Here is a 24443-nt window from a genome sequence, read left to right as displayed (position 1 = left end):
CATTGTTGGTTAGATATCAACATCATAGCTGTACCAGAAACAGCCTGTTGGAGGCTCAGTAGTTCTGGAAATCTTCAGTGATATTTGGAGAAGACGAGGCTGAGAACAAACAAGAAAAGGTTCTTCCTGAGGTCTAATGGCTGCTAAATCTCCATGTTCTCTCATTTCCCTATACTTGCACATTTAGTATATCAGTGATATCAGGAGGAGGCCATACTCTCTAGCTGGTCCACACACCTGCATCATTTGCCATTCCACTTCAGTGTCTCCATTCACCTGCAGCTCTTCATATCCCTCACCTCATTCCTCAGAAGCAGTTTTGATGAAGCTGGATTTATTTAATTCTCTGCAACAAGTCCCTGTAAGATAAACCAAAAGGTTCATTATTTTCGAACCGGAGTACAAACATTTTACTTGTACAAGGGATCTTATCCCTTGCATTATCACCTTCAAAGATGATTTGAAGGAGCCGCTGTTGGACAGGGGACAAAGTTAAAAATCACACAAGCACCAGGTTATAGTCCAACAGGTTTATTTGGAGGCACTACTTTTCGAAGTGCTGCTTCTTCATCAGGTAATTGTGAAGCAGGATCATAAGACAGAATTTATAGCAAAAGATTACAGTGTCATGCAGCTGAAATGATATATTGAACACAAAAATGACCTGGATGAGGGTGTAGAAGGATGGGTTAGTGCATTTGCAGATGACACTGAGGTTGGTGGAGTTGTGGACAGTGCTGAAAGATATTGCAGGTTACAGAGGGACATAGATAAGCTGCAGAGCTGGGCTGAGAAGTGGCAAATGGAGTTTAATGCGGAAACGTGTGAGGTGATTCACTTTGGAAGGAGCAACAGGAATATATAGTACTGGGCTAAGGGTAAGATCCTGGGTATGTAGATGAGCAGAGAAATCTCTGTGTCCATGGACATAGATCCCTGAAAGTTGCCACCCAGGTTAAGAAAGAACAGGTATGTTAGCTTTTATTGGTACAGGGATCGAGTTTCAGAGCCAAGAGGTCATGTTGCAGCTGTACAAAATTCTGGTGCGGCTGCACTTGGAGTATTGCTTACAGTTCTGGTCACTGCATTATGGGAAGGATATGGAAGTGTTGGCGAGGGTTCAGAGGAGATTTACTAGGATGTTGCCTGGTATGTGGGAGTGGGTCTTATGAGGAAAGGCTGAAGGACTGGAGGCTGTTTTCGTTCCAGAGAAGAAGGTTGAGAGGTGACTTCATTGAGACATATTTGATAATCACAAGGATTAAATAGGATGGGAAGTTAGAGCCTTTTTCCTCAGAGGGTAATGGTGAACACAAGGGGACATAACTTTAAATTGAAGGGTGATAGACATAGGACAGATGTCTATCTCAGAGTAGTAGGGGTGTGGAACATCCTGCCTGCAACAGAAGTAAACTCACCAACTTTAAGGGCATTTAAATGGTCATTGAATAAACATATAAATGAAAATGGAATAGTATAAGTTAAAATGGATTTCAGATTGGTTTCACAGGTCAGTGCAACATTGAGGGCTGAAGGGCCTATACTGTGCTGTAATGTTCTATGTTTTATGAAACTAACAAACCCATCCCCAAAGATGAAAGACTTAATCTAGGTTTGTTCAATATATCACTTCAGCTGTATGACACGGTGGCACAGTGGTTAGCACTGCTGCCTCGCAGCGCCAGGGACCCAGGTTCAATTCCTGCCTCAGGTGACTGACTGTGTGGAGTTTGCACGTTCTCCCAGTGTCTGTGTGGGTTTCCTCTGGGTGCTCCGGTTTCCTCCCACAGTCACAAAAATGTGCAAGTCAGGTGAATTGGCCCTGCTAAATTGCCTGTGGTGAAGGGGCAAATGTAGGGGTATGGGAGGGTTTTGCTTCGGTGGAATTGTTGGGCCGAAGGGCCTGTTTCTTCACTGTAAGTAATCTAATCTAAATTCTGTGTCTTGTGATCTGCTTCACAATCACCTGATGAAGGAGAGTGCTTCAAAAGCTGGTGCCTCCAAATAAATCTGTTGGACTATAACCTAGTGTGTGATTTTTCACTTTATCCACCTTCAGAGAGGTACAGTTCTCCAGATAACAGAAATTTGTATCTTCGCCGAGTGGACGTACAGAATGATCATAGAATGGTACAGCACAGAAGGTGGTCATTTGGCCCATTTTACTTGTGCAGGCTCTTTGAAATGACTATCTAATTAGTCCCATTTTATGAGCCAAGGAAAGGAGCATCAACAAGATTCTCAATAGTCTCTTGGTCTTCAATGCAAATGCATACTGAGAAACACAGAAAATAAGAAGTGGAGTTGGTCATTCAGTCCTACAAACTTACTCTGTCATTCAATGTGATTATGGCTGATCATCCAACTCAAAACTGCGTTCCCTCTTTCTCCCCATGCCATTAGCCTTAATAACTAGTTTGAACTCCTTCTTGTTTGGCTTCAACCGCTTTCTGTGGCAGAGAATTTCACAGACTCACCACTCTCTAGGTGAGAGGGTTTACCTGTGGAGGAATTAATAGCAGTTTTGGGGCAATGGAGCTCACTGTAGTGTTACATCCTCATTCAGGATTGATAGCTTTTATTAAAGTTATCTCTATGAAGCCAACAGAAAGAAAACCAATGGACAAAAATTCACTTTATAAAAGTTTTACTCTAACAAGTTAAAATCCACTCAGTTCAAATATTAACAAATAGGCAAAGGCTTTTCAAACAGAGATAAATTTCACTTTGAACAGCTGATACAAAGTCCACTTGTAGTTCCAAGTACTCTAATTAATTTCTGCAGAAGTGTAGTGTTCGAGCATATGCAATGACTGTAGTCCTATCGACTCTGCCCTTCATTTTTTGTTTAGGTTGGTCACTTTTTATTTTGGTCCTTGGATTACATTCACTTATAGATATATTCCATTCAAACTCCCCAGGCATGGTCACCATTGACAAGGTACACATTTACAAATCCTCTCTTACTTGGTTCATAAGTGTCCTGATCGCACAGAATACCCAGACACTCCTTTCACTGAAATCTTTTCATTGATTTGGTCAGCTTTGGCATTACTGAAACACCAGCAATGGGTCTTGCCCAATCCACAATCTCTTGCCTTCCTATCTTCCACCCTCTGGCAATCTCAGTGTAGAAGAGGTATAACTGGACCTGGAATGATGACTTTGTTTTCTCTCCACTGATGCTGCCAGACCTGCTGAATTTCTCCAGCAGTTTCTGTTTTTGTTTCAGATACCAGCATCAGCAGTTCTTTGTTATTTTATACTTGGTTAACATTTCACCCTTCCTGTGTTCTACGTACAGCTCAACAATGCCAAATTGGATTTATATAACAATTTTAAAATAATAATACATCCCAACCCTTCACAGGAAATGAAGTGAACTTTTGGTCACTATTAGGGCAAATGGCAAATTGCCAAACATTTATCCAAACTGGCATGTTTTAGGAATGCCTCAACAGATCAATGATAGAGAGGGAAATACAGTGTATAGAACATTATAAGGAGAATACTGTTGGGCCTCTCCAGCCTAATGTAGTATTCAATATGATCATAGCTGATCAGTTTCACTTTCATTTTCCCATCTACTCCCATATCCTCCAATTTTCAGAACAGAATTCCATCTATTCAAGCTTTGATCGCCCTCAGCAATGATGCGCTCCAAAGCCTCTAGGATAGACTACTGAAAAGGTGTACAATTCTGAATCAAAATTTCTCCTTATCTCAATTCTAAATGATTGCCCTTATCCTGGGACTGTGTTCAGCATTCCTCAGCCGGGGGGAAACAATTTCCCATCAAACCCCTTCAGAATTTTGGACATCAATGAGTTCTATTCTCATTCTTCTAAACTCCAGTGTATTAAACTCCAGAGTACAGAAACTTAATTTACTTATCTTTTCATCAAAAGGACAATCTTTTCATTCCAAATATAGTGAACCTGTTGCACCACCTCTAATGTAAGCGTATCCTTTCTTAGAATATAAGGATCAAATGTGCACACCTTATCCCAGGAATAAATTCATCAATGCCTTATGTAATGTGACATGATTTCCCCTATCTGGCACTCTTTTCTCCTTGCAACAAAAACAGACATGCCATTTGCCTTCCTAATTGTTTATTGTATTTTTTATGTTCCCTGCATTTCTTCTAACTGGAAAGCTCCTTCCCACCTAAGGCTGACATTGATGCAGAGATTCAATTTGCGAGGGCCATGTTTGGGCATTTAGGCATGAGAATTTTGAAGACTGTGACATCCATACTGATACAGAGATCCTTATGTATAAGGCAGTCTCCTTCCAACTCTTGTATATGGCTCTAAAACTTGGACTACATACAGCTGCCACCTCAAGACCCTTAAGAAGTACTACCAAAACTGTTTAAGATATTCAAAGTTTGTGAGAAGATTTGTAGCTCGGGTGCTCTTTGTTGTGGTTCTGTTCGCTGAGCTGGGACTTTGTGTTGCAGACATTTCGTCCCCTGTCTAGGTGACATCCTCAGTGCTTGGGAGCCTCCTGTGAAGCGCTTCTGTGATGTTTCTTCCGGCATTTATAGTGGTGCATCACAGAAGCTTTTCACAGGAGGGTCCCAAGCACTGAGGATGTCACCTAGACAGGGGACAAAATGTCTGCAACACAAAGTCCCAGTGAACAGAACCACAACAACACTGTTTAAGATGGATTCTCTGTTTCACCTGGGAGGACAGGCGTACTAACACTGGCATCTTTGCAGCAGCTAGCAATACCAGCATTGAGGCCATGGTCACCTGAAATCAACTCCCCATTGGGCCAGCCACATGCTTAGGATGCTTGAGCTCCAACTACCAAAGCAAATCATCTTTGCCCAGCTCAAAGAAGGCACTTGATTGAGAGGAGGATTAAGGAAACATTTCAAAGAGTCCCTGAAGGCTTCCCTAAAGAAGTGCAACATAGACGTTAATGCTAAGGAGACCCTTGTTCAGAAAAAAAATGACTTGGAGGAAATTCCTGTATGAAGGGACACAATTCTTTGAGAACAACCAGCGGCAAGAGGAAATCTGGAAAAGGAACCGAGAAAGGATTATCAATGATCTCTAGGTCAAGGTCCAATTCCACTGTCTGGAAACACTTGCAAAATATGCGGTGGGAGATGTGCCTCTAGGATTGGGCTCATCAGCCACACAAGGACCCACAGAACCCATTACTAGGAATTTCCTAGTTGGACAACCACACTCATTACCAAGTGATTAATAGCTATGATGATTGCAATTTTGGAAAATGTTTGTAGCTCAGGTTGTGGATCAAGTTAGAAGTTTGCTCGCTGAGCTGGTAAATTTGTTCTCAATCATTTTGTCACCATGTAGGTAACATCATCAGTGAAGTGCTGGTGTTCTGTCCTGTTTGCTATTTATCTGTCTTGATCTGCTGTGGTGGGTGATATCACTTCAGGTTCTTTTTCTGAGAGATAGGTAAATGGGGTCCAAATTGATCTGTTTGTTAATGGAATTCTGGTTTGAATGCCAGGTTTCTAAGAATTCCCAAGCGTGTCTTTGTTTAGTCTGTCCCAGGATGGATATACTATCCCAGTCTGGTGTACCTTTTTGTCTGTGTGTACGGATACGAGTGACAGCACTGGTGATGGACTGACCACTCACAGACACTGAAAAAGCCATCTTAATATGAGGAATGAACTTCAACTACAGGGATGCAGATAAAAAGGACTTCCTTACAGCACTGGAATCTACCCTGAAAGACAACTGACTTATGGAAGACATCCAGCAGGCCATCAGACAGACAGTGGCACCAACACTAACCAGGAAGAAAGAAGGGAACAGAGAGATGTGGGCCTAATGCTGGCAAGTGGTACTGGGTAAGTTTGAGATATCTGGTCAGTGTGGATGGATTGGACTGAAGGGTCTGTTTCCATCTGCACATTTCTATAACTCTCTGTTCTATAACCCGCACTGGAAAGGAAAGCCCTAGAAACAGTCAGAAAAGACAGAAATATCATAATCCTACCGGCAGACAAAGGGCACATGACCATCATCCTAATGACAACACAATATATTGAAAAAGCAAATACACTACTTGCAGATACCAATACCTACCAACAGGTGGCAATGGACCCGGCTCCACAGCTAGAAAACTATATTACAGCATCCCTGAGGAAACTTCACAACACAGGTGAAGTTAACAAGACAGAGCTCCAAAGAATGATACCTGAAGGATCCAACATACTCCATTTCTATGGATTATCAAAGGTACATAAACAATGCGCCCCCCTCAGACCCATAGTCTCACTTCCCTGTACACCAACATACAGACTAGCAAAGGAACTGCAACATGAACTGAAACACCTAGTAGAGAGTGTGTTGCTGGAAAAGCACAGCAGATCAGGCAGCATCAAAGGAGCAGGAAAATCAACATTTCAGGTTGGAGCCCTTCATTCCTGATGAAGGGCTCCAGCCCAAAACGTCTATTTTCCTGCTCCTCAGATGTTGCCTGACCTGCTGTGCTTTTCTAGCAACTCTACTCTGATCTCCAGCATCTGCAGACCTCCTGAAACAACTAGAAGCAGACTCAAGCCACTCCATCCACTCCACCCAGGATTTCCTTAACATCAAAGACACCAAGATAGAGAACAATGAGGTCATAGTCTCCTTCGATGTGACAGCCCTATTCACACCAATAAATATCACCCTGTTGTGGTTCTGTTCGCCGAGCTGAGAGTTTTTGTTGAAAACGTTTCGTCCCCTTTTCTAGGTGACATCCTCAGTGCTTGGGAGCCTCCTGTGAAGCGCTTCTGTGCTGATTCCTCCGGCATTTATAGTGGTGTGTCTCTGCCGCTTCCGGTTGTCAGTTGCTGTCTGCTGCAATGGCCGGTATATTGGGTCTAGGTCGATGTGTTTGTTGATAGAATTTGCGGATGAGTGCCATGCCTCCAGGAATTCCCTGGCTGTTCTCTGTTTGGCTTGCCCTTTAATAGTGGTGTTGTCCCAATCAAATTCATGTTGTTTGTCATCTGAGTGTGTGGCTACTAAGGATAGCTGGTCATGTTGTTTCGTGGCTAGTTGGTGTTCATGGATGCGGGTTGTTAGCTGTCTTCCTGTTTGTCCTATGTAGTGTCTACGGAACGAGGACATGTGGAACCCAAAGGACTGGCCACACTCCCATACATCAGGAGCATTTCTGAACTGACAGCCAGACTACTGCGACCACTAGGACTCATAACAGCACACAAACCAACAGCCACACTCAGACAACAACTCACCAGGACAAAGGACCCGATACCCAGCATGAGCAAAACCAACGTAGTGTCCAAAATTCCATGCAAGGACTGCACAAAACACTACATAGGACAAACAGGAAGACAGCTAACAACCCACATCCATGAACACCAACTAGCCACGAAACGACACGACCACTATCCTTAGTAGCCACACACTCAGATGACAAACAACATGAATTTGATTGGGACAACACCACTATTATAGGGCAAACCAAACAGAGAACAGCCAGGGAATTCCTGGAGGCATGGCACTCATCTGCAAATTCTATCAACAAACACATCGACCTAGACCCAATATACCGGCCACTGCAGCAGATAGCAACTGACAACCGGAAGCGGCAGAGACAGACCACTATAAATGCCGGAGGAATCAGCACAGAAGCGCTTCACAAGAGGCTCCCAAGCACTGAGGATGTCACCTAGAAAGGGGACGAAACGTTTTCAACAAAAACTCCCAGCTCGGAGAACAGAACCACAATAACGAGCACCCGAGCTACAAATCTTCTCACAAACTTTGAAATATCACCCTAGCCAAAGAAACACTGGCCTCACTGCTATTTGAACCAAGGACACAAACACCTGACAGCACCAACTCCATCAGAAGGACAGCATCCTCAAACGAGTAGACCTGTGCCTCACAACCCTCTTCACCTTCAATGACAAGATCTACAAACAAATCAATGGGACGGCTATGGGATCACCAATATTAGGACTCTTACCATAAGCAGCTATGCAGAGGTTAGAACGAACAGCCCTTCCCATCATCATGCCCAAGCTTTGGGTCCGCTATGTGGATGACACCTTTGTCATCACGAAACACAACAAATTAGAAGAAACCCACAAACAGATAAACAACATCCGTACCAGTATAAAGTTCACCGAAGAGGAAGAGAACAACAACAGACTCCCCTTCCTAGACGCACGGTAGAACACAAAGCCAATGGAGAGCTACAGACCAGCATTTACAGGAAAGACACACACAGACCAGATACTTACCTACAAGAGCAATCATCCAAGCATCCACAAATGGAGCTGCATCAGGACATCATTTAAATGAGCCACAACACACTGCAGTACCCAGGAACTACGAGAAGCCAAGGAGGAGGACCCCGTATTCAGGAACAACGAGTACCTGATAAGCGCAGTCTGCTGGTTTCTCCTCAACAGACTTAAACAAGACGACATAACACACCCAGAAACTTTGGCCACTCTGCCATACATTAAAGACACCTCAGAGATAACAACCAGACTACTCCAGCCCCTAGGCATCATGGTAGCTCACAAACCTACCACCACACTGAAACAACTCTCAATGAATTTAAAGGACTCCATACCAACAACCAGCAGCACAAATGTCATACATAAAATACCCTGCAAGATCTTCAATAAACATTACTTTGAACAGACAGGCAGAAAACTAGACACCAGGATACATGAACACCAATTAGCCACCAAAGACATGACCAACTATCACTGGTACCCATACACACGGACAAAGAGGGACTCCAGTTCAACTGGGACAACACACCCATCCTGGGACAGGCTAAACAAAGGCAAGCACGGGAATTCCTAGAGGCCTGGCATTCAAACCGGAACTCCATTAACAAACAGATCGATCTGAACCCCATTTATCAACCACTCAGGAAAAGAACTGGAAGTAATGTTACCCACCACAACAGACCAAGACAGATAAACGACAAGCAGGACAGAACACCAGCGCTTCATCAAAGGCTCACTGATGATGTTACCTAGCATGGTGACAAAACGCCTGAGAACAAATCTACCAGCTCAGCAGCTGAAAATGTGTTGCTGGTTAAAACAAACTTACAACCCAACTATGATGATGTTCCCTATATGAGCACATCAGATATAGGCATCATATATTGTCCTGGAAAGGAACAGAATTACTGAGAGATTTGAAAACATGGATCAGAATTGTAAAATCTAGAAATTGCTCGACAGAGAGACAGTTTGATCAGGCAGCAAAGCATGATAAATAAAATGGATTTGATGCAACTAAGAAAGTTGGTAGTAGAATGTGGATTGACCCCAAGTTTTTGAGGAAACAATGAGGGAGATCAGCTACGATGTGATGGAATAGCCCAGAGGTAAGAATGGATTGATAAGGTTTACATCAGCTGGTGATCTGAGGTCAGGGCACATTATGGAGACAGAAATGTGGTTGGAAACTCTTCTCAGGGTCAAACATGAAATGAAGTTGCACACAGTCAAGTTCAGCATTAAATAGTTGGCATGGGGAAGGATGCAGTTGGTAGCTAGGATACACAGTTTGTGTTGGGGGTGGAGAATAACTGCTTTAGTCTTAGAGTCATAGAGATGTACAGCATGGAAACAGACCCTTCGGTCTAACCCGTCCATGCCGACCAGATATTCCAATCCAATCTAGTCCCACCTGCCAGCACCTGGCCTATATCCCTCCAAACCCTTCCTATTCATATACCCATCCAAATGCCTTTTAAATGTTGCAATCGTACCAGCCTCCACCACTTCCTCTGGTAGCTCATTCCATACACGTACCACCCTCTGTGTGAAAAGGTTGCCCCTTTGGTCTCTTTTATATCTTTCCCTTCTCACTCTAAACCTATGCCCTCTATTTCTGGACTCCCTGACCCCAGGGAAAAGACTTAGTCTATTTATCCTATCCATGTCCCTCACAATTTTGCAAACCTCTAAGAGGTCACCCCTCAGCCTCTGATGCTCCAGGGGAAACAGCCCCAGCCTGTTCAGCCTCTCCCTGTAGCTCAAATCCTCCAATTCTGGCAACATCCTTGTAAATCTTTTCTGAACCCTTTCAAGTTTCACAACATCTTTCCAATAGGAAAGAGACCAGAATTGCATGAAATATTCCAACAGTGGCCTAACCAATGACCTGTACAGCTGTAACATGACCTCCCAACTCCTGTACTCAATACTCTGATCAATAAAGGAAAGCATACCAAACACCTTCTTCACTATCCCATCTACCTGCGACACCACTTTCAAGGAGCTATGAACCTGCACTCCAAGGTCTCTTTGTTCAGCAACACTCCCTAGGACCTTACCATTAAGTGTATAAGTCCTGCTAAGATTTGCTTTCCCAAAATGCAGCACCTCGCATTTATCTGAATTAAACTCCATCCACCATTCCTCAGCCCATTGGCCCAACTGATCAAGATTTGTTGTAACCTTCTTCACTGTCCACCACACCTCCAATTTTGGTGTCACCTGCAAACTTACAAACCATATCTCTTATGCTCGCATCCAAGCCATTTATATCAATGACAAAAAGCAGAAGTCCGAGCACTGATCATTGAGGCATGTTAATATAAAAACGATGGCACTGAGGGAGTGTTTTGAAAAGTACTAAGATAGACAAGTCCTCAGGACCTGACAGAATCTATCGCAGAATGCTGAGGGATACAGGTGAGGACATTGCTGGTGCCTTCAGATACAGGAGTGGTCTCAGAGGACTGGAGAATAACCAATATTGCACCTTTGTTTAAGGCAGGCAACTGGGATAATCTGGGAAATTACAAGCCGGTATATATCTTACATCAGCTGTCGAAAAATTATTGAAGATCCTTAAGGACAGCATTTACTCACATTTAGAAAAATATGGACTTAACAACATGGCTTGTGCAGGAAAGGTCCGGTCTCACAAACTTGATCAGAGTTTTGTGTGAAAGTGACAAAGATGATTGATGAGGGGAGGGTGGTAGATGTTGGCTTTATGGACTTTAGCAAGATCTTTGACAAGGTCCCTTATGGCAGACTGACATAAAAAGGTGATATCACATGGGATCCACAGTGAGCTGGTACAATGGATACAGAACTGGCTTAGTCATAAAAAACCGATGTTAGGGAAGTGCGCTTTTCTGACTGGAAATCAGTAACCAGTGGTGTTCCGCAGAGATCAGCACTGGGACCCCTGTGGTTTGTAATCTATATACATGATTTGGAGGAGAATATAGATTAGAGAGTTGAGAAGATTTGTAGCTCAGGTTGAGGTTCTGGATGTAGGTTTGCTCGCTGAGCTGGAAGGTTCATTCTCATATGTTTCGTCTCCATACTAGGCAACACCCCAGTGAGCCTCCAGATGAAGCACCGCCGATGACCCCCGCTTTCTATCCATATAACTGAAGGAAATTTCTACTCATCCAGTACTGGCTGTCAGACAAACAATGCAATAAATACAGTGTGTGCCATTTACAAGATGCACAACAGTACATCACGTTCAATATCACCTACCAAACCCAATACATCTCATCAGGACAAAGGCTGCAGATATGTGGGAACACCACCACTTGCGAGTTTGTTTCTGACTTTGAAATATACCGCTGTTCCTTTGGCATCAAACTCCTGGCACTCTTTCATTAATGGACTGTGGATGTACCTATAACACAGGGACTGCACCAGTTCTGGAAGCTCACCACCACCTTCCCAAGGGCAATTAGGGATGGGCAATAAATGCTAGCTTAGCCGGAGTTGTCCCCAGGTCTTGAAGGTTTTTTTTAAAGTTAACACTCTGCTAGACTCAGAAGTGGTGGTGAAGTACAGTTGTGTCCTCATGCAAAAAACTAACAGTGCTTTTAGATAACGCCACGGCAAGGCAGTTTATAGATGGGAAATAGGAGGGTCCAATGATAGATCATTGGGGGCATCACAGATAACAATGTGGGAGTAGGAAAAGAAGCTATTGCAAGTTATACTCTGGCTACAATAAGATAAGAGTGGAACCAGGCAAGTGCAGTCCCACCCAGCCTGACCCAGCTCAAAATCTAAACCAATTCCATTGGGTAAGAGGTGAAATGCATACAAGCACCATTCACACATTTTGACTGCATGACATATAATCCCAATGAATTTAGTTAATCAAATGTTAAATTTAATTTTAATAAGCAGCATTTATATATCAATTGTATCAGGGCACTACTAGGGATAAATATTCAGACATCCTGAAAAAAACAAACTATATGGAGGGCCAAATGACCTCTTGCACTCACCTTAAAAAACAAACATTCAACAAACAACAAATGGTAAAGAGAAAAATGTTGTTGGATAAGGCTATCAGGAAATATAGATCAATAGTATTAAGATACAGATCCATTACAATCTAATCAGTAAGTAGCTTCCTTCTGTGGGAGGGTTATACAGGACTGAAAAGACATGTACCAGCCTTCAGTGTCTGACAGAACAGTGCTCTCGTTTCATCAACAATATCTGGGACTGGCACACTTTACTCTTCCTGTTTGGAGATCGATGAAGGCACTGGTAAAGCCAACATCTCCGTGACAACAGGAGTCCATGAGTGCAGTGCAAGAGTGGGCCAGAGGTAACTGCAAGTTATATACTGCTATGATGGTGTACATACTGTTTACTTCCTGCATAGTCCCATACAGACTAAGCAAGCACAATAACAGAAGACAGCTCCCATTACATCAGAGATGAGCTTGAACCACTATCCACGAGTTATTGACATGGCTTTAAATGCTGATAAATGAGGGATCCCATAGTATCAAGCCAGTTCTGAATCCATGGTACCTCTTGTTCTTTTTATTAAACCATTCACAATTTTTCAACTTTATGCTCAGCTTATTTTACTAAGAGATAATTAATATGCTATTTTTAAAGGAGCAGCTCTAATAAACTGTAACAAATCACCCTTTTCCCACACACTCCAAAACTTAAAGGAAACTTAACAAATTGAATTAAGGTACATTCCTTTATTGGAAAGATGTTGTGAAACTTGAAAAGGTTCAGAAAAGATTTACAAGGATATTGCCAGGATTGGAGGATTTGAGCTTTAGGGAGAGGCTGAACAGGCTGGGGCTGTTTTCCCTGGAGCATTGGAGGCTGAGGGGTGACCTTATTGAGGTTTATAAAATTATGAGGGGCATGGATAGGATAAATAGACAAAGTCTTTTCCCTGGGGTGGGGGAGTCCAGAACTAGAGGCCATAGGTTTACGGTGAGAGGGGAAAGATACAGAAGCGACCTAAGAGGCAACATTTTCACTCAGAGGGTGGTACGTGTATGGAATGAGCTGCCAGAGGAAGTGGTGGAGGCTGGTATAATTGCAACATTTAAAAGGCATTTGGATGGGTATATGAAAAGGAAGGGCTTTGGAGGGATATGGGCCAGGTGGGACTAGATTGGGTTGGGATATCTGGTCAGCATGGACGAGTTAGGCCAAAGGGTCTGTTTCCGTGCTGAACATCTCAATGACTCCATGAATCCCATGCCTATAGTTTTCACCTAATCCAGAAAACCTCAAGTGAATTGGAGCCATGGTCATTCATCAAAGAAGCACAAGGAATGAGGTAAAACAACAAGCAGTTAGGATCTGGAATGCACAGCCTGAGAGTGTGTGGTGAAAGCAGGCTCAGTTAAGCTGTTCAAAAGGCAGTAAGATAGTCATTAGGCAGGAAGACTGTACAGGGTTACAGGGAGAAGGCAGGAGAATTCTTAAAAAAAAATCCTGGGACATGGGCATTGCTGGCATGGATGGAACATACTGGATGGGTTGACTGACCTATGTCTGCACATAAATCTTAAGCCATTTAATGGAAGTTGGCAGACAATGAGACCAGTAGATGCACCTGTTAATAGTTAAATCTTAATTAATACTTTTGTTGCTAGATAGTGTTGATATACAACTGTTGTAATCTTAGTGAAACTTTTTAAGGGAAGAGTACAGAAAAATTTCTGAGAATAATTGATAAGGATAGATTAGAGAAGAGAATATTGAGACAAAATTCAATAGTATTTCAAAATCATGAGGGATCTGAAGATGACAGATAACAGGAACTATTCTTGTTGACAGAAAGGCCCAGAGTACAGTGATTAAAGCGATTATCAATAGAACCCACCAAATGTAATGCCAGACAATTTATAAGAAAATAACAAGTGGGTTATGATCTGGAATGTATTGTCTCAGGGAGTTATGGCTTTGAAACAAAACTCAAAAAGCATCTGATGGGATCAAGAAATCACAGGGCTACCAAACAGCGAGCCATTTGGACAGGTGCATGAATAGGAAAAGGTTAAAGGTATATGGGCCAAACCCAGGCAAATGGGACTTTGTCAGTTTTAGAAACCTAGTCGGCATGGACGAGATTAGAGTAAAAAATGAGGTCTGCAGATGCTGGAGATCACAGCTGAAAATGTGTTGCTGGTCAAAGCACAGCAGGCCAGGCAGCATCTCAGGAATAGAGAATTCGACGTTTCGAGCATAAGCCCTTCATCAGGAACGAGATTAGCCCAAGGTGTGCTATGCCACGTCGGCTTATTGACCCAAATAGCCTCCTTCGATGCCACAATGTTTCACTGGGTGGGACGGCAGGTCAGGCTCAATTGGGGCTGAATGGTCTTCTCCTGTTCCCATGAAGAATGATTTGGAAGTAGGCATCAACCCAAATGGAAGGGGGACGGTTACCATAGGAACCGGGTAGAGCAACGAGGGCGGTTGCTATGGGGACCGGAGAACTGCGGCAGCCGTTGTCAGGGGATGAATCCGGGATTGGGACCACAGCGGCGGACACTCGTCTGCTCTGCCCTTTCCCTTCTCCACCCTGTCCAAGGCAAACTCTCGCCCTACCTCCAGCCTTACCGAGACACACGCAGCGACCGATTTAAAACCGGCTACCGCAGCGACCACCGTGACCTTGACCCCGGATACAAATCCCGACCACTCAGATTGACATGACACTCGTCCAATTACAGCCCGCCTCCTGTCCCACAATAATCCAATCAGAGACTGCGAGGACGGCGCTTACCTATATCTTTATACAAAAATCAAAAAACTTGGATCTAAGACTATTTTTTATTTGATTATATTTTTAATGAAGCTGAGAGATACGATTTATATTTTAAGATGTTCCGGTTATTAACAATCATGGGGTGAGTGGGCGGGAATCTGATATCCACCTCGTCTATTGGGGGCATTATTTGATGGACGGACACAACAACCAATAGGCGTCCGCGCTCACCGAGTGATGTGGAGGACAACCAATGGAATGTAAGGACAGGGGCGGAGTCATAGCCATACCAGCCAATGGGTGTCAAGTGGGGTGTTGTCCCTTGAGGCCGCTGACTGAGGAGGGAGAAACGGAGCGGCACCTCCACTGCGGGATAGACATGTTCTCGTTGTTGAGGATATCGTGTAGGACTGCGGCGCGGAGGGCGGTGGTGCAGGGCCCCAGGCGGGATCTGAGCGAGGGAGCGGTGGGCGGAGGAGGAGGAGGAAGCGGCGGCGGCGGCGGCACCGGGACCGGGGATGGTGAGGGGACGGGCAGCGCCGCCGTGGCGGCCGCGACCCGCAAGCGGCTGGACGGTCTGGTGAAGAAGGACAAGGTGGTGGTTTTCATCAAGGGCACCCCGGCACAGCCCATGTGCGGATTCAGTAACGCTGTAGTCCAGATCCTGAGGATGCATGGGGTGGAGGACTACGGATCCTACAACGTGCTGGAGGACCAGGAGATTCGGCAAGGTGGGGGAGGGGTGTAGGTGGGGGGTGGGGGAGGGGTGTAGGTGGGGGGTGGGGGAGGGGAGGCTTTTGGTGGCGGGGGAGGTCTGGAAGGGCAGGGGGAAGCTTATGGTTGGGGGTTGGGGGGGAAGGGCAGGAAGAATTGGTGAGGCAGGGCTGGTGGGACCTGGATGGACTGTCGTCCCATGGCACTCTTTTGAAAAACAGCAGGAGTGCTATCACATGAAGAGATAACTGGTTGTTATCGCATTGCTGTTTGAGAGCATGCTGTTTACAGATTGGTCGCTGCATTTCTTCCTTACAGTGACTTCCACGATGCTGTGGAGAGTTTTGAGACTCTGTTCCCCATTAGTTGAAGAGTCAATAATGAAAGGGAGAAAAGCAATTACTTCTTCAGGAATGCCTGAAATGTTGACTCTCCTGTTCCTTGGATGCTGCCTGACCTGCTGCGCTTTTCCAGTAATACGTTTTCAGCTCTGATCCCCAGCATCTGCTGTCCTCACTTTCTCCTAGTTGAGGCAAGAAACCTTGCAACCTTCAACAAGAACTTGGATGATAACTTGGAAGTGTCATAACATTCAAAACTATTTTACTAGTGGATATGGTAGTTTACTTTTGGTAATGCAGAATTAATGGGCTGAAAGGCCTCTTTTGTGCTTCATGGTTCTATAACTTACAATGTTTGTGAAAGCACATATAAATAAAAGTTTCCTTCAAACTGGCGAGTTGTAATTGGAGAGAGCCATGCCTCAAACTCCACTGATCAGACTTGAGAAGCCCAGAGTAACTCAGATCAGCTCTGTTCTGAAGGAATGTATTGATTCTTCTCAGTGTCAAAGGTCTGAATGATGAAGAAACTCTAATATCTTTATCAGTGAAATGTGCAATTAGTAACTGAATTGTGATTTCCCCACATAACTAGAAGGAGGTAATATGTTTCATTGTAGTATCTTTCACTGCCAATTTAATTTTTGAGGCTAGACAGTATTATGTTAATGGATGTTGCAATGATTTGTCGCAGAGCAAGTTCCTAAAACGTGGGACAGTCTGTCGCAATCTCCTGATTCAAAGTGCTTTCCAAATATTATTTCTCAGAACACTGAGCATGTGAAATGTATGACCTAATGGAGATGTGGTTCATTTCCAGCTTGGGATAATTAAATGTGCTAGAGACATGATGTAATTTCACGTGAATCCCATCACTGCTTCCTTATCAGGTTCAAGAGTGCGAAATCTGAAATGAGTGACAGTAACAGCAGGTAGTTGCAGATTGGGGGCCTTGGGGTTGAAACCCATCACAGTTGGTGCCAATAGGAAGTAGCTTTTTATTGCCCCAGTTAATGCTATGTGTGAAACAGAATGTCTTTTGCCTGTCACATAGTTGGTTGGAGTTATTAACATGTGTACATAGTTCTCAGCTATTGCAAAGGTCAGAGTTATGAAAGATGATGGTCTTTACACTCCAGTTTGAAAAAACGCTTAATTTGTAATATGATTGGGCAGAGGGCTCCTGTGGTAGGTTTATAGAACCATCTTTTCAGGCTTGTCGTTAGGCCTGAACAGGTTGAGTGAACTACAGCGATATGATGTTTACATGGCCCCACATTAAGTGATAGAACTATAATGTGTGTTTTTACATTGATTGTATGAACCTCTTAATCAACCAGTACACTCCTGGTCCAAGAGGTTATAGGATCCCAGAGATGTGCAGCGCGGAAACAGACCCTTCATTCCAACTTGGCCCATATCCCTCGCAACTGTCCTGATTTATATACCCATGCAGATGCCTTTTAAATGCTGTAATTGTATCAGTTTCCACCACTTCCTCTGGCAGCTCATTCCAGACATATACCACTCTTTGCAAGGAAAAAATCGTCCCTTTTTTTTAATCTTTCTCCTGTCGCCCTAAATCTATGTACCCTATTTCTGGACTCCCCCTACTCCAAGGAAAAGACCTTGTCTACTTACCCTATCAATGCCCTTCATGGTTTTCTAAACCTCTATAACGTCACCCCTCAGTCTCTGCTTCCAGGGAAGACAGCACAAGACTATTCAGCCCCTTTGTTTTTGGACTGGGTTAATAAATGTTTGCTGTACCTAGAATTGGGCAGTGTTGCCATGGTTTCAGGAAAGGGATATTAGTTTGCATAAATTTGCTTTTAAAAGGTCTAACCAACAAGTTAGATAAAGGGGAACCAACAAAGAACAGTACAGCACAGGAACAGGCCACTTGACCCACTAAGACTGCACCAACACTATGCCTTTCTAAACTAAATGCCTTTTGATGCCATCCGATCATACCGGTCTATTCTTTGCTTGTTCTTGTATCTGTCAAAATGTCTCTTAAATGCATATCAGCTTCTACCAACACCTCTGGCAGTACGTTACAGGGGCTTGCTACCCGCTGTGTTTTGTTTTGAAAAACTCACATCTCCTTTAAACTTCCTCATTTCACCATACACTGATCTAGTAAATGATTTGGAGATGCTGGTGTTGGACTGGGATGTACAATGTTAAAAATCACACACTAGGTTATAGTCCAACAGGTTTAATTGGAAGCACAGTAGCTTTCAGAGTGCCACTCCTTCATCAGGTGGATGGAACGGCACTCTGAAAGCTACTGTGCTTCCAGTTAAACCTGTTGGACTATAACCTGGTGTTATGATTTTTAACCTAGTAATTGACATTTCTACCCCTGGTGGTGGTGGAGGAGAGGGGGTGGGGAAGAGAGAGAATCTCCCCTAATCCATTCTATCCAATTTTCTGTTCCAATTGTCAGGTTGCACCTCAGCTTCTGATGTTCAAGTGAAAACAGACCAAATTTGTTGAATCTCTCCCAAGTTAATATCCTCCAAACCAAGCAATATCCTAGTAAGCCTTTACATCCTTCCTATAGTGTGACAATTGGAATTATATGCAATGTACCAAGTCTATCCAGCTGCAACATAATCTGCTAATTTTCATACCCTGCCCTGACCATTACAAAGGCAAGAATGCCATATACCTTCATGACCACTTTATCCACTTCTGCTGCCCCTTTTGTTAATGCTTCTAAGGGTTCTGCTACTTACCATATACTTCTCTCCTGCATTAGATTTTCTAAAATGCATCATTTTGCACTTACCCAGATTAAATTCTATTTGCCATTTCTCCATCTAAGTTTCCAGATTATCTGTTTCCTGCTGTATCCTCTGGCAATCCTCCACAGTATTGCAGCTGCCCCAATCTTTGTTGTATTTGCAAACTTACTAGTCAGACCATAGACATTCTGTAGGAGCAATTTACTGTAGACGTTGGAATCTGAACTGAAAACAACAAATGCTGGAGATCACAGCGGGTTAGCCAGCATCCATGGAGAGAGAAAGCTGATGTTTCAACTCGAGACAATTCTTCAGAGCTGAAATGAAGTGACTTTACTTCACCTCCCACAACGAGTCATCTAGACTCTGTGTTAGCTTTCTTTGTCCAACCTGACTTTATTGCATCTGTGGTCTCCTCTACATCGGAGAAACTAAGCGCAAAGTCACAGAGAAGTTCAAGAAATGTTTATGGTCTGTACCCTCCAATCAACCCTATCTTCTGGTCGCCATCCATTTGAACTCCCACAATGGCATGTCCATCCTGGGACATAGAGGCCTCCCAGTCAAAATTACCCCCTTGTTAATTAGTTTATGGACAAGATGAGGGCTGTTATGGAGCATTGCAAAAACCCGATTGTCCTTAACACGTTTAAAGTATGGACAATGATGCGACCAAGTGAGGGCAATTTATATAAAACTTCCCTTCCTACTCCCATAGTAGGAATGCCAGGATTTCGGCCAGAAGCAGTGGATTCTGGCTTTCGGTTCTGGGAGTCTAGAGGAGTTTCCTATTTGGGAGTCTTATTTGAGGGGGAGATTGTGATGATGTCTTTTGATCAGCTGAGCCAGAAATGTGAATTGTCCAGTAGGGACCTCTTTTTAATTATTTTCAGATTGGGACTTTATACCGAAGAAGACTACATTACATTACATTACTGGTTAATCCCTATAAGTCTGATGTGGAGAGGACAGTACTTCGGTCCACAAGTATTCTCTCGATCGGGACCCTCTACTATTTACTAAGAGGTAGTGCCTTGAAGAACATTGAACGGCTCTGCGGGATCTGCACTCAGGAATTTGGGGTGGAGATCTCGTTGGCTCTGCCGAATTTGCCCTTGTTAGATGTGCATAGCAAAAAACTGTTTTAATATTCTTTCATATTATGTGAGGAAGAACATTGATCAGCTGGATATTGGAAAATCCCCTCGGACTTTTGGGATGGCATAGGTTAGTTATGGAACATACCGCCCCCAGACTTCCTTACAAGTATGGTGCACCAGAAAACTGCACGTTTTTGTATGACATGGCAGCCCTTTTGAATTATATGAACACAGGCTTGTCAGTTATATTGATTAGGGTCTTTATATAACCATGAGGGCTGTGTCTGCTGGGCTGGGGGCCCTTGAGAGGAAGAATCCCAAATAAATATGGGTAAGCCAACTGATTCTCCTAGGATGGGGATATTTGGTGTTGCGCTGAGTGCTGTAATTTAATTGAATTAAATCTACTTTAATTTGGTTTAGTTTTTGTTTTTTTTTTGAATTGTGGTATGGGTAGATTTATTTTCTCTAATTTGTTTGAGAAATAGAGTAGTAGTTCATTATTGTTGTTATAGCATTAAGATTAACTGGAAGCAGTCATAATCCACTCCACCAGACCACTCAAATGTAAGAAACCTGCAAGGAAGCAGGGTAAGTGTGCTGGCCTGCTAGTAAGATGGAGACTCCACCCACACCCCAACTTACTCCTAACAAATGTACAATCTCTGGAGAACAAGATGGACAAATTTAGATCATAGCTCAGCTTCCAGCATGAACTGCAGGCCACTGCTTCACAGAAACCTGGTTCAGCCCATCCATTCCCAACTGTGCACTTCAGGCTGATGGATTTTCTGTCTATTGTATGGACCATACAGCATCCTTGGGTAAGACCAAGGTGGAGGGGTTTGCTTTTTAATCAACAACTTGTAATGAACACCTATTGCAACCTCGGGGCTCTTTCTCCCCAAATCTTGAATTTCTCACCATCAAATGCCGCCCGTTCTATCTATCACAGAAATTTCCTGCTGCTATACTAACTACTGTGTACATACTGCCACAAGCAAAAGTTGAGGAAGCTCTGGATGTGCTATACTCCCCCACTAACACCCTGGAGACGAAACACCCCGAGCCCCTGTTTATTGTAATTTCAATCAAGCCAATCTAAGGAAGGTGTTGCCCAAGTACCATCAGAACATTACCTGACCCACCAGGGGCCCAAACATTTTAGACTACTGCTACACCACTGTGAAAGTTGCTGACTGGTCCAGCCCCCACCCTCATTTCAGGAACTCTGACCACAATGCGGTGCTTCTCCCAGCTTGTAGGCAAAAGCTCAAGCAGAAGACCCCCCCCCCCCCCCCCCCCCCCCCAGTGGATACAGGTCCAGTGCTGGTCGGAGGAGGCAGAGGATCAACTCCAGGGCTGTCTGGAATTGGCTGATTGGGCCGTGTTAAAGCAGTCCGCAGGTACCTTGGACAAGTATGTTACCACCGTCACAGACTTTATCAGCAAGCATGTGGAGGACTGCATACCGAGGTAGTCAATCCAGGTGTAACCCATAGGAAACCCTGGATGAATTAGGACATACAGAACCTGCTTTTAAAAAGAAACCATGTGTGAGGCCTTCAGATCAGGAGACCCAGTCAAATATAAGGAATTCAAGTATGACCTTCGCAGAGCCATTAAGACAGCCAAGGACCAATACTGATCCAAACTAGAGACCCAGACAGACACCTGGCAACTATGGCAAGGCCTGACTGGCATCGCAGGTTCTAAAAAGAGACAGTGCAAGATAGCAGACAAAGACCCATCCCTCCCAGATCCTCTCAATGCCTTCTATGCTCGCTTTGAGCAGAAGTTTGATGGACCGGTAACACCTATTCTGACAAATCCTGACGAACCTATCCCAACAGTCACTGCATCAGAGGTCAGATCAGTTTTCCTTTGTGTGAATCCAAGGAAAGCGAGGGACCAGGCGGAATACCAGGCTGTGCACTCAGAGGATGCGCAGATCAACTGGCAGAGGTCTTCTTGGACCTGGAAAAATGGTGCACTGAGAACAATCTTGCTGTCAATGTCAACAAAACCAAGGAACTCATTATTGACTTTTGGCAGAGATGGAGCGAGTGGAGTGTCAAGTTGCTGGGAGTAGCCATCCACAACAAGCTTTCTTGGACTCTTCATGCACTGGTTACAAAGGCCAAACAACGTCTCTTCTTCCTCAGGCAGCTGAGGAAATTTGGCATGACAGCGAATACCCTTGCCAATTTTTATAGGTGCGCCATCGAAGGCATTCTGTCTGGATGTATCACTACCTGGTGTGGCAACTGTACCATTCAAGATCAGAGACTGTGCAGGCCGAATTCCCATTCTCTGTAACAATCACAAAGGCCAACCTCCCATCTATAGAATCCATCTGCTAGCCGGTTTCGAAACCGTTTCTACCCTACTGTTGTTTGAATATTGAATGGACTCTCTGCTTCTAGTATTCACCTGTACCTATGTTTTTGTTATGCTGCTATTTACCTATCATTTATTTATTTATTTATGCTATTTAACTGTGATCTTCCTGTATTGCTCTCAAGACAAAAGTTTTCACTGTACCTTGGTACACGTGACAATAAGTTCAATTCAGATTGTTATACTATTTTATAGTAACTTTATAAATTTTGTAAAAAAAAAATCCTAATCTTTTTCAATAAAAAGGGCAAAAAAGTGAGTGGGTGAGAAACAACTGAATCTGGATACTCAGGAATTTGTGTGTGGAATGATGTTGTTTTACCCCATACATATGTTTATTGAAAGGGGTTGCAGTGTGAGAATGAAAAATGTGGTGGGAGTGAGAGAAAGATGTCAGTGGAGTGCAGTAAAGACTGAGAATATTGTCTGTCTCTTCAAGCAACTTTGAGTAAAATGAGTTTCTACTCAGAGTTTGGAATAAGATATCTTATTGTGAAGGTAAAATTGAGAGAGTTTACTTAGCATAAGCTTTTTAAAAAAAATTGTCTAAATGTTGAGCATTGTTGTCCTGGTTAGTGAATCCAGAGTTAGGAAGCATACTTTGAGGATATAACAATTCTGGGCTGAGATATAGAATTCCTTGACTTTCCTGAATCTTCTGAAATACTCTACCCCAAGGGCCCATGGCTGCTCAGACAATGAATATATTTAAGGCTCAGATGGGTAAGTTGATGGGGAGGCAATGGCCTAGTGATATTATTGCTAGACTTTTTAATCCAAAGACCTGGGTAATATTCTGGGGATCTGTGTTTAAAATCTGACTATAGTAGATGATGAAATTTGAATTCAGTATTCTGAAATATTAAAAATCTGGAGTTAAGGCTGTAGTGATCACTGGCAATTTTCAGGTAAACCCAGCTGGTTCTCTAATGTTCTTTTGGAGAAAGAAACCTGCCACCCTTACCTGACCTACTTGTGACTCCAGATCTGCAGTGGTGTGCTTGACACTTAAATGTCCTCTGAGCAATTAGGGATGGACAGTATGTGCTGGCTGTGCCAGCGAGGCCCATATCCCACAAATAAATTTGAAAAAAAATCAAGGGATATGGGGATAGGATAGGAATTGGACTTGAATTTAATGATTAGTCTTGTGAATGTCAGAGCAAGCTCAAGGGGCCAAATACCTAATTGTCCAAATACCCAAACTTGCAGTAAAGCTTTGCAGTTATTGGAGACTGGGGAAGGAGCGGGAAACAGGGATAGAGGAACTTGATAAACTCTCCGTTCGTTTGTTTGTTCATTCATTATTTGTTTTGTCTGAAACAGGTATTAAAAACTATTCCAACTGGCCGACAATACCTCAGATCTACTTTGACGGCGAATTTGTGGGTGGTTGTGATATCCTACTACAGATGCATCAGAATGGGGACCTCGTGGAGGAACTGAAGAAACTTGGCATCCGCTCTGCACTTTTAGATGCTGAGAAAGAGGACAAAAAATAGAATAATCAGTGCCCAGAATCAACTGGACTGTAGTCTCATTATGAGAATGGCGTTGCCGGTTTTATATGGAGTATTACTGTGTCGCCAAGCGGATCTTGAAGAAAGCTGGAATAGGAGCCCATTAGAGGCTGGTGTTAATACATGAATGATACACTCTCCTTCGTCCTTTTGGACCCAACAATCGTAGCCCTTGTGGACAAAACAAAATGGTAAAGGAGGTTTAAACAGCAGATCGCACAATAGTGGTTTTTTTAATGCCTTGGATTTTTAATCAGTTAATAAAATGTATTATGTGATTTTTTTCCTTTAAAATTTGACAGCTGTTTTGAGAGGTGCTTAAAGCCAGTCTATGAACGAGGTCATGCATTACCATTACCAACTAAAACATCAGTAAGAGTGAGTATGGTTCTATAGAGGGAGTAATGTATTGTAGTTCTCCAGCCCTTTGCCCACAGTACTCTGGTGGTTGAAGGTACCCTGTAACTAAGGGCATTTGCAACACTGTCAACCTGGTCCTTTACAAAGTTGCCTACAGTTTCTTACCAATGGGCGGTCTGTTTTCTATTCTAATTCCAAGGCTTTGCTTATGATGAAATCACATTGATGCGAATTG

At 43.4% G+C, this 24443-nt stretch overlaps 2 protein-coding genes and 1 non-coding gene across 5 annotated transcripts in view; 1 reads left to right on the top strand and 2 right to left on the bottom strand.

Moving 5' to 3' along the window:
• Positions 1 to 14959, bottom strand: part of gstz1 (glutathione S-transferase zeta 1) — a 53685-nt gene extending 38726 nt beyond the window's left edge. Inside the window, exons 1-2 of one of the 3 annotated variants that reach the window (XM_060828599.1) lie at positions 14873 to 14959; positions 238 to 359 (exon numbers count right to left, since the gene is read on the bottom strand). In XM_060828599.1, coding sequence (XP_060684582.1) covers positions 238 to 246 — 9 coding nt within the window. In that variant the 5' untranslated portion in view covers positions 247 to 359; positions 14873 to 14959. Of the gene's footprint in view, positions 1 to 237; positions 360 to 14860 lie in introns of all 3 variants that reach the window. The other 2 variants (XM_060828601.1, XM_060828600.1) reach the window with 2 other exon arrangements.
• LOC132818464 (small Cajal body-specific RNA 13) lies at positions 12429 to 12690 on the bottom strand. Its single transcript, XR_009644998.1, has one exon. It is a non-coding gene; the product is annotated as a small Cajal body-specific RNA 13 (non-coding RNA).
• Positions 14960 to 15273: 314 nt separating the features above from the next.
• Positions 15274 to 24126, top strand: glrx5 (glutaredoxin 5 homolog (S. cerevisiae)). Its single transcript, XM_060829013.1, has 2 exons — positions 15274 to 15751; positions 23655 to 24126. The coding sequence occupies exons 1-2, from the start codon at positions 15274 to 15276 to the stop codon at positions 23828 to 23830; spliced, it is 654 nt and encodes a 217-aa protein (XP_060684996.1). The 3' UTR covers positions 23831 to 24126.
• The last annotated feature ends 317 nt before the right edge of the window (positions 24127 to 24443 follow it).

Source organism: Hemiscyllium ocellatum, chromosome 8, assembly GCF_020745735.1.
Source record: "Hemiscyllium ocellatum isolate sHemOce1 chromosome 8, sHemOce1.pat.X.cur, whole genome shotgun sequence".
Taxonomy (NCBI): Eukaryota; Metazoa; Chordata; class Chondrichthyes; order Orectolobiformes; family Hemiscylliidae; genus Hemiscyllium; species Hemiscyllium ocellatum.
Note: the sequence above shows the minus strand (reverse complement) of the source record. Positions and strands in the feature narration are given on the sequence as shown.

Bases quoted from the DNA above. Each gene is read 5' to 3' on its own strand.
- glrx5 (XM_060829013.1), top strand. From the start codon at position 15,274: ATGGAATGTAAGGACAGGGGCGGAGTCATAGCCATACCAGCCAATGGG. The intron at 15,752-23,654 runs GTGGGGGAGGGG...TGTCTGAAACAG, and splicing joins GGACCAGGAGATTCGGCAAG to GTATTAAAAACTATTCCAAC.